Source organism: Oreochromis niloticus, linkage group LG10 (genome assembly GCF_001858045.2).
Source record: "Oreochromis niloticus isolate F11D_XX linkage group LG10, O_niloticus_UMD_NMBU, whole genome shotgun sequence".
Lineage (NCBI taxonomy): Eukaryota > Metazoa > Chordata > Actinopteri > Cichliformes > Cichlidae > Oreochromis > Oreochromis niloticus.
In genome coordinates, this window is record NC_031975.2 from 26206705 (window position 1) to 26216786 (window position 10082).

General features: G+C 38.6%; 1 protein-coding gene across 2 annotated transcripts; it reads right to left on the reverse strand.

The window, feature by feature from the left end:
- Nucleotides 1–364: 364 nt before the first annotated feature.
- slc35f2 (solute carrier family 35 member F2) lies at nucleotides 365–8789 on the reverse strand. 2 transcript variants are annotated; one of them, XM_003453735.5, is made up of 9 exons: nucleotides 8638–8789; nucleotides 8057–8156; nucleotides 7041–7213; nucleotides 5665–5792; nucleotides 5043–5202; nucleotides 4598–4754; nucleotides 3356–3408; nucleotides 3071–3225; nucleotides 365–2030 (listed from the first exon to the last, which is right to left on the reverse strand). In XM_003453735.5, exons 2-9 carry the CDS (start codon nucleotides 8143–8145, stop codon nucleotides 1824–1826), a joined length of 1122 nt encoding a protein of 373 aa, XP_003453783.1. In that variant the 5' UTR covers nucleotides 8146–8156; nucleotides 8638–8789; the 3' UTR covers nucleotides 365–1823. The 2 variants fall into 2 exon arrangements, with proteins under 2 accessions (XP_003453783.1, XP_013132088.1); XM_013276634.3 differs by having other exon boundaries at nucleotides 8630–8789.
- Between the last annotated feature and the right edge of the window lie 1293 nt (nucleotides 8790–10082).

A 10082-nucleotide genomic window follows, 5' to 3' on the forward strand; every position in this document is an offset into this window, starting at 1 on the left:
AAAATCTCAGGAGATCAGCATTTCCTGAAATACTCAGACCAGCCCATGAGAGACAAACAACCATGTGGTGTTTAACGTCCCTTAAATCACCCTTCTTCCCTATTCTGATGCTGGGTTTGAACTGGGTTGTCTTGACCCTGTCTACATCCCTAAATGGGTTGAGCTGCTGTCATGTGCTTGGCTGATTGGATACTTCCGCAGATGTGAACGAATATACCTAATTAAGAGGGCAGTGAGTGCATAATTAAGAGATAGAATATCCACACATCTTTTCTCTAATGCAGGACCGAGATAGACTTACTTGTTTTCATTTCTGTAAAATAACCATTTTAAAGTAAAGTAACTGAGAAAAGACAAGAACAAAGAGAATTAAAAAAATATTTTAATAGTAAAAAAGTAAAACTCTGGGTGCATTATAACATACTATACATTTGGCAATGCAAGACAAAAAGAAAAGAAAGCCATGATGTAGTTTGTAGATTGGCAAATGACATGAGTATAAAAACTGTAACAGCACCAGAGGAGACAACAAAATGAGCTAAGGCATTTGTCTGCATGCGACCATGTAACTCAGAGGACTGTAAAACTGTAGACTGTAGAGGTGATGTTTTTTTTTAAAAATCAACAACAAAAACAAAACATGAAATACGGTGATATTTTATAAAACAAAAAAGAAAACAAACAAAAAAAGGATAAAGAAGTCAATAATCAAACAATAAACAGCAGCGGGAGTGAAAGTTGATGTCAACTGACCCACCCTCTTTAACCCCTTTTCTCTTTTTATTAAATAAAGGAGAAAAGGCCCAAAATAAATCTTACAGGGGACCTATTATGTTTTTCCTTTTGTCTGTGATGATATTCTGTTAATATGCTCAAATTAAAAATAGCCAAAGTCTAAATTAAGGCTCTGTTTATCAGCGGAGGTGCTCCTAACATGGTCATCCCAGGTACACTACAATGACTCTGAATATAGAAGCTCCACCTACCAGTTGTTACAACTTTGTTTCTGAGGGGCAGCCAATCAGAAGAAAACTGGCTTAAATGGGGAGGAGCCTAAACACTTTGTTTTAGACAGTGGATGAAGTGAAGGGCTGTGCTATTCAATTCAATCCAATTTCATTTATACAGCATTGTGCTAACGCCCATAAAAAGATTAAAACAAAGGATGATTCTGAACTGTGGATCACACCAAGCTAAAGAATAAAAACATGGAACTGAAAATAGACACAATAGGTCCATTTTGTAAAACTCTGACAACTTCAAGGGAAGCAACAGGCAATATTCTATAAAAATGCTACAGCATTAATGAAAATGTGGCAATACAACTGTAGGAGCCTAGAGGCAGTTTGATTTGTTGTGCTTAAAATGTATACTTTTATTCTAATAGTCTGGCGCAGACAGGAAGTTAGGCGAGAAGAGAGTGGAGCCATGCGGTTTTTAGACCTCTCAATCTCTCTTCATCTGTTTTGAAGTGAGCTTTGTAAGTTTTGATCATTCTGAATTCAGTTACTGTGTACCTGTTTGGACATTTGGAAGTAAATATTGAAAAACTATATCAAGGACTGTTGTCAATTTTTGGATAAGGAAAAGAGGGACTAACTGGAGCGTTGAGCTAAGGCTTCATTTATAGGAAATCTACAACAACAATATTCTTTCAAGTCTTTTTCTGGATACACAAAATGCAAAGTGCCACACACAGGTAGTCTCTGGCTTAGTGCATAAAAGCTCAACTTCTGTAACAATACTGAAGTAAAAAGAGTAAAACTGGCCTTTATCCACTGACCTACAGTAGGAAAAAAAAAACAAAACATGTCACTCTTCAGTCATGGTGTATCGTTGGCTGTGAGTGTCTCAGTTCTCTGAGTGTCACTGTCTGCAGACAGCAGCAGGTGGTCTGAGGAGCTTTGAGCCATGGGGTCATCAGATGCTTCGGCAGGCTCTTCGGGTAAAGCTGAGTACGTCGGGACAGCGTTGAACATGATAAAACCCACGGTGATGACGACAAATGAGATGATGTACAGGGCTGAAAACTGAGACACACGACAGGGACACAGATTGACAATGAGGAATTTGTACATGTGTGAGGCCTTTTTTGCTTATACCTCCACTGTCATTAATCAAATGGAGTTGTTGTGGGCAGTGTAGTATTTCAGGTGTACGTCCTCTCCTGTTGTAATCCACCTGCTACAGTTAAACAACTATGATCTAACCTTGTGTACTTTGTGGTTGGGTTTTGACTTCTTTTTCAGGCCGTTTCTGCATTGTTCTGACCTAAAAACAGTTCTAGGAGGTCAAAATTTTCCAAAAGGAAAAAAAAACATTTAAAAGACAAGTAACAGTAACAAGAATACAAAATTCTTCTTCTGTCAAATCCTAGCCAACCTTCACATATCCATTAACCCTCCCCGGGTTGACTGGCAGCCTATAATCATGTGATAAAGTCAATTTTTGCTGTTTATTGTTTTTTATGCAAGTTGAAATGCCTTCTTTTTTTGCAAGTCTTGTCAAGTCAGCTTTAGAATAAATCTTACAGAAAATCTTCAGCAGCTGATCACACTTCTACTACCCTGTGTAAGGTATCGAATCATTAAGGAGCTATGGGGATGACGGGGTTTGGATTCCTCCATCAGCTGATGCAGAGTTCATACATATGACTGTGCTGATGCATAATGGATGATAGAGGGATCTTGACCATCCTCTGCATCATTTACTGGGCATACTGCTTGAACATTTTCTCTAACACCTGCTTTAGATCTACTGCCACAAGGTCATATACAGGAAATCATTACCCCCTTATTTAAATGCACTCCTAGTATTTATTTTACTGAACAATATACCTATTTGATTTTCTAAATATTTCTCAAAAGGACAAATTTTCTCACTGGTCATGTGTATATCATCTTGTTTTTCATGCTCTAGTAGGAACCAACTGGTTCAGCACAAAATAACTCTTTTAACTAACCAGTTAAATCATTTGCATTTCCTGCTGCTGCTGCGAGACAAGGCAGAGCTATCGCTCATTTCTATCGTTGAGGACTGACATGCATACATACAGACATCACAAACTCACCTTGTACATGAAGAGGAAGAGGCCACAGAAGAGGCTGAAGAGGTCAGCGGTGAGCAGAGAGAGGTTCACTGCTGTGGCGCTCGTCATCTTCACCACTATAGGCATGAAGCTGTATAAAGCGTACATGCACAAGGTGTAGACTACAAACAGCATGGCTGCAGAACACAATGAACAGATTTGAGTGAGATTTGAGTGAGAGGCTGTGGAGCGATATTAAAATCAGACACACTTCTATAAATGTGATTATGTTGCAGTTTAATATGACAGTACAGAAAGTGAACTCACAGATGTGAACGTCCCACTTGATTTCTCCTATTGCACGAGTTTCCAGCACAACGCTGCAACAATAACCAACACCAAGTTAAAATGATGAGGGAACATCATTAATAAAGGGTAATAAATCACAATTAGGTATTATTAGGTGTTACATCATTATAAATCTTTGTTTGCATGTGAACTCCTTATACATAAGTAAAAGTTGAGCAACCAAAATTGGCTCCTGAAGGTCCTTATATGTAAGATATTATATCATCATGTTGCCTAGCAACCACTTACCAGCAGCCTAAAATGACCCGTTTGTAGCTTTGTATATTAAGGACAGGATCAGTTTGATTTCTGTTTAACTTTCATAACACTTAATATATATCCACAAAATCATTAGTATGTGTAGTATATTATGACATCATTGTGTTACCTAGCAACCACTTATCGACTGACTAAAACCACCAAAAACCCACATTTTTCCTGTTTCTTTGTTTGTTTTATTAATTTGTTTTATTCCCATCAACACTGGTGCTTGCCTTGGTCCTCCTCAAATCCTCCATATTCATACATATATATACAACCTAAATTTAAATAAAGCTCAACAAGCAAGGTCTTCTCACACAGATATCACTGAAATTCATAGAAAGTATAAAAAAAACCAGGATGCTAAAGTCATAATCTCAAAATTTTCCAACTATTCTTGTTAACATTTTCTATAGTGTCCATCATGGTCTCATCTATGTGTTTTTGCTCTCGCCTTCTTATTGTTCTGAAACCAGATTTAACTTTTAAAACACAAGTTGCTAGCAAATAAGCAAACAGTGGGTAATTCTCATTTCTGACTCTTGGAATGACTTAAATTAATTATTCGTTGATTTAATGTTTTAAATGAGTGACACAGTCCAAATAGAAAAATAATCAAAATGCTTATGACAGTCAGGTCCTTTGCTTGATTGAGACCTCAGGAGAAACCAACGATTTTGAAACCACAGCTATCGCCCCCTGCTGGCTGTTAAAAGGAATTCAGGTTTAAGACACTTGGCATTGGCTTTCAAACTCAGAAGCTAGGTTCATCTATTAAAGATGTGGGCTGCCAGAGAGCTGTGATGTATATTATCTGACAGCAAAAATGTGACATTATTCAAATTATATTAACGGTATTAGCACATTAATACTGGCTCAACAATAGTCATTACTCTATAACAACAGTACAGAACAAAACTACCTGCTCTGTCAGTGGTGCAGAAAAACACAATATCTTACAGTTGTACGCCGCTGATGAGAGTCCCAAACAGGCCCATCATGCCCAGGAATTCAACTCTGCTCAAGTTCTTCACTGTGTGCTCCTGGCACATGTTGGATATGGCATAGAGGACGGCGCTGAGCAGGACCAACCCATCGCCCAACAGTACATCACTGGCTGCACAGAGAAAAAGTGGCAGATAGTATAAAACACAGGCACAATTCCAATTTAATTCAGTTCAATTCATACCAACATCTGCCTCTCAGATGCTGAGTAATTATTTAATATGGACCAACACTGACTGCGTTACGAATCTTTTACAGTGATAAATGTATTTTTGCCTGTTTGTTTGTTTTTCGTTAGATGAGGATACTGTCTGTCTGAACGCCTTCATGCATCAAGAGGATAAACAAAAAAGTCTGGCATTAACTTTGACTGAGGATAAACAATTGAAAATGTACTTACTGGATCCCTGGTCTCTTCCAGCCAGAATGTCAGCTCCCACCATGGCCCCCACCCCCAACAAACACACTGCTACAGCTACAAAGTGGACCACCCGATATCGAGTCTTCAGGAAAAACCAAGAAAGTAACATCAGCACCGGGATCACAAAGCAGTCCAGCAGCTGAAACACACACAGTGACATACAGGGGTTAACATGAGGGGGAGGGCAAAAGACATGTTGCACTTCATGCAAGCCAGCTTGTTCCTCACAAACAGACCTCTTTAGTATAAGCACCTACCAAGTAATGTCACTCATTTGTTAGTCAAGTTTGGCTGTAAACCCAGAGTTTTTATTAAACACCAAGGCGGGAGAATTTTACTGAGAAAGTGAGAAACACCACACATTCATATAGCAGCTTAGCCTGCTTTATGTCCATCTTTGAGTCTATAGAGGATCATTACATACAAAATAAACATTGCACCTATTTCAACAAGACTTCAAACTAGCAACTAAGACAATAAACTCATCAGGAAAGTAGCATCAAGCCCTGCTGGCCAGTGAAGTGTTTTTGTTAATCAAACAGTACATGTGTTCAAAGCAAAGTCAGGAGAAAAGTCTTTACTGACGACACTCTTTTGTTACCTGTATACTTGTCAGCGTGGTAAACTGGTACGCCTTCACTACTGCGTAGTTCGCCTCAACGTCTGCTATAGCCATCCCCAAATACTTCCACCAGTTGGTTTTTAAAATCTGTAGGATGTTCCTGTCACCTGCAGAAACACATCAGACTGAATTCAAATGGTCCATAAGACCCTCTAAACATCTAAACACTGCTTTGCACATACATTTGGTGATCTGAACAAACTGTGAAGCATTAACTCCTTTGTGCTATTTTCTGCTCATTTGATCTTATTTCACTCACTGTTCAAAGGATATTATAAACAAAGGCAATTAAATTAAGCTTCATTTTAGAGGAGTTGATGCTGTGTTGTGTAATAACCTGGATAATGTTCATTTATTTGCATTCAAATAGTGGTTATGTGATAAGATTATGATGTCAATGTGATTCTGCTCCATTGCTGAATATTTTGTATCCATTTGTAATTAATTAATTTGGATATGCAAACAGTTTATGTTTACGATAAAAGGTGGAATTTCAGAATAAGAGCTTTAGTACTAATATTTGTTTCTGTCCGCTAATATGCTTATAGAGAGCAAGATGAGGACAATTAATCATCACAAAACACTGCAGCTTCTGTGAGCTCTGCACAGCATTTTATTTTATTGCCTATTGTTCTTTTACCTTGTTTTGTGCTATATTACAGTGATGGAAGCTCGGATGAACCAAGTCTTAAATAATGAGGCGATCTCTGTGAGCCAGACTCTCAGACTTAAGCTTGTTTTTTCTGCTCTTTATGAGATCAGTGAGAGCAGATAATATGATACTATAGATACTTCAGGCACAGAAGTCACAATCATCTGTGGTTCTTACCTTCTGCTTGCGATAGGCAGACAATCAGAAGAAAGTTGTGTTGAAGGGGGAGGAGCTTAAACAGCTTCTTACAGACAGAGGATGATCTAAGAGGTGGCACCAAGTACCTTATAAACTCTTTTTTTTTTTCTTTTGGCTGCTCCCTTTAGGGGTCATCACAGTAGATCATCTGCCTCCATCTCATCCTATCCTAAACGCCTCCTCTGTCACATCAACCCTCTGTATGCAAAAAGGAAGAGGACATGAGGGCTGATGTGAGAGAGAAGGATTATTTTTAAGAGTGAATCAGGCAAAGCTACTCCAAAAATAAAAGCATAGAGCTGGAAATTAGGTTAATACTGTACATCCCCTTTAAAGTTCACTCTTGTGGTCTCACCACTCTCCCCACTTTCCCCCTAAATCAGCTTACTTTACCATAAATTTGCAGGTTCATCAGTATGATTGATGCTACAGAGAAACATTTACTTTTTGTGACTCGCTGGGAGCAGCCAGAATGTCAAATATCCTGAGAGCATGACAGTCTGACCTGTGCGAGTGCTAAGGTGTGTCGTGTAGGTGAACAGCAGGAGGCCGTAGTTGAGGAAGCTCTGCAGCATGGGCGTCTCCACTTTGGCACGAGTCAGGTACTCACAGCTGACTGCAGTCCCACATATCAGCAGGGAGAGGACCTGACCCATGAGTATAGTCTTCAGCAGACTCCTGGTGAGTGAAGAACATGAATCATGTAGTTTCAAGTTTTATTGTCATGTACAGATAAACAGTGTAGCCACATTTATCCATAATGAAATTCTTTGGCTCGTGCTCCTCAGCTTTACATGAGCATATAGAGGGTGTGCAGTTATATTCAGAAGAAAATAACAGAAAATAACAGAAATTAGCAGTGGTAGTAATTATAATAATTATAATAATAATAATAATAATAATTGTCTATCAAATTATCATTATTATTATTATTATTATGTATCAAAAGAAAAACACTGTAGTCCCTAGAGCGGGGTTTCCTGGCTCAAAACTGACCTCTGGTCAGGTATTTAGTTAAGGCGATTAGCTTGTGTCACCTTCCTTAACACAGTTGTATGCACTGTACTGTCATTAAATTAAAAAAATTACTGTATGCATGATAATATTAAACTCTGCAATAAAAGACTAGTGATCATAACTTACAGTTGTGATCTGAAGTTTACATGCACTCATGGTCGTGAATGTCATGATGATATTGCAACTTGCAATTTGCTAAGGGACATCTAACCGAATATTGGTGGGGGTGGATGCATATATTTGTATAGTTGGCTGTATGTATACTCTTGACACTGGGTGGTTTAGAGATAATCCAAAATAAATAAAAACTTGTGCACCTGATTTTTTTGTTTTTACAGTTATTAAAGATGTATGCTGTACAACCATTCAACTCTTGAAAAAGATGTGGATGTAAGTTCTCTAGTTCTTTTACAACCCTGGTGATTCCACACCTGTTACATTCACTGATACAACATACAGTACAGTAGCTAAAAACGAGATTTACACATCTAGATTTGTGCTCACCATGTGAAAACATCTCTCAGGTTGTATCTGTGCAAACCACAGCCAATCTTCATTTTCCCACACAATCTCTCCTCCACGGGCCCCTCCATCTCTCTAAGAGCTAAAGACATAAAGGCATGGACACCGAGCAAGATTAAAAGCTGGAAGAAAAATAATTGGGAATTAGTGTCCTTCGCTTTCAGTATCTTCATCAGACTGCCCAAGCAGCGCATGACACCTAATCCCCAAAGGACTGAGGTTAATGTACAAACACACTGAATGAAGTGATTAAAACCGGTTAGATATATATTTCGTTACGAGCTTTGTGTACACTGGAGGCGTTGACCCTGATAGGTTAACTATTACAAGCTTTGGTTAGAAAATAAATATCCCGAATTGTAGTGTAGCTCGTAATGAATCGTAATACGTAATTAGTTACGTTAAAGCAGGTATAAATAATTAGTAGCAAGTACAAAAATATTAAACTTCCACTTTTCAAATGGAGTTTGGTGAACCTTGCGTCATTCATCACACTCCATTAGCTAAACAGCAAACAAAACAGAAAATTAATCAATGAATGTAAATAAAACATACGTTTTGACCTTCAGTTATGTGGTGGCATCCTCTAGCTGTGATGATTTCATGTTTATTCAGAAAAAAAACAAAAAATCTTCGTCCACGCGGAGACACCTCTCAACCAGGATGAACAGGACTAACCTCGTGCTCGCGTAGGACCGCCCCTTACGCTCTGATTGGTTGCAACGAATTCTAGGTGACGTGTACACAGTGCAGTCAAACTTTATGAAGCTGATAAAGAGGATATTTACAGTTAGTTTAGTAATTTAAGAAAAAAAATAACACAAAATTTATTTTATTAGGGATGAATTGTTGTTATTAGTATATTTGTACAAATTGTACATTGATGCTTTGGCAGTGTTGTTTACGGAAACTTTCATGCTTATAAAGTCCTACTTGCTGATCGCATACTTGTGGTATGCGGTGTTGAGATCTGCCTTTCCGATTTTTCTGATGGTCTAGCACTGCATCTCTATGCCTTGTTCCCGAGTTCCACATAATGTTCCACATTTTTTGCAGAAGTCAGCATGTGAGTCTAACAACACGCACTTTATGTTTTAAAAAAGTTGCTGATCCGAAACCCAAACAAAACAAATTTCCCACGTGTGGGACTAATAAAGGTTATCTTATCTTATCTTATCTTATCTTAAACAGGAAATAACCAGACAGAGGGGCAGACAGGGTGACAGTTATCAACAAAAGTAGGCTACTAGCAGAGGCTAGAAACAGAGATTATATTTCTTCCATGTTAGCCTCTCTTCATTTGCTTCCCGTTAAAACCCTTTTTAAATCCTTCTCCTCACATAAAAGCCCCGAATGGGTCCATCATACCCTAAAGACCTTATAGTATCATTTTATCCCAATAGAGCACTTTACTCTCAGCCTGAAGGCTTACTTGTGGTTTCTAGCGTTTGTAAAAGTAGAATGGGAGGCAGAGTCTTCAGCTGTCAGGCTCCTCTGGTGTGGAAGGAGATCCCCATTTGGATTCTGGAGACAGACACTCTTCCCATGGCTTCCTAAGTCCCCCGGCCGTTCCCCTGCTGCATGGCATTATCCCTCATCCTGAAAGACTTGGGGTATTGTTATCAGAGGAAAAGTCTTGTGAATGCAAGACGTGTTTAACTAGACCTTTGACAAGTAGCAAGCAATCTAGTATAATCACTGGTTATGTATGCTGTCATGGCAGTGCAAGCAAGAATACATTGTGATTAAGAAAGCATTCATCCATCGATTTTTAATTAAATTATGTTCATTTTAGGTGACTTGGGTACAATAGGGGAGACCCATAAGGCAGGTTTTCTAGAACTTGTACTTCCAGGGGATTTGTCCAACCTAAAGATTCTACTGCCAGGAGGGCTAGCACTGCATTACACCAGTAGTTTTAAACGTTTGCCTTTTCTCCCCATCTCTAGTATTTGATTTGGCTATGGTCTCCCTATGCTCTCCTTTTCTCCCTTCTCAACCAGTATAT

What these genes read in the sequence shown, in the direction of transcription:
- slc35f2 (XM_003453735.5), bottom strand. Translation starts at nt 8,145, where the DNA reads ATGGAGGGGCCCGTGGAGGAGAGATTGTGTGGGAAAATGAAGATTGGC. An exon ending in CTCATCAGCGGCGTACAACT is followed by an intron (nt 3,409 to 4,597) that starts GTAAGATATTGT and finishes TTATTGTTGCAG; the next exon opens with CGTTGTGCTGGAAACTCGTG. An exon ending in TCTTCCTCTTCATGTACAAG is followed by an intron (nt 2,031 to 3,070) that starts GTGAGTTTGTGA and finishes CGTGTGTCTCAG; the next exon opens with TTTTCAGCCCTGTACATCAT.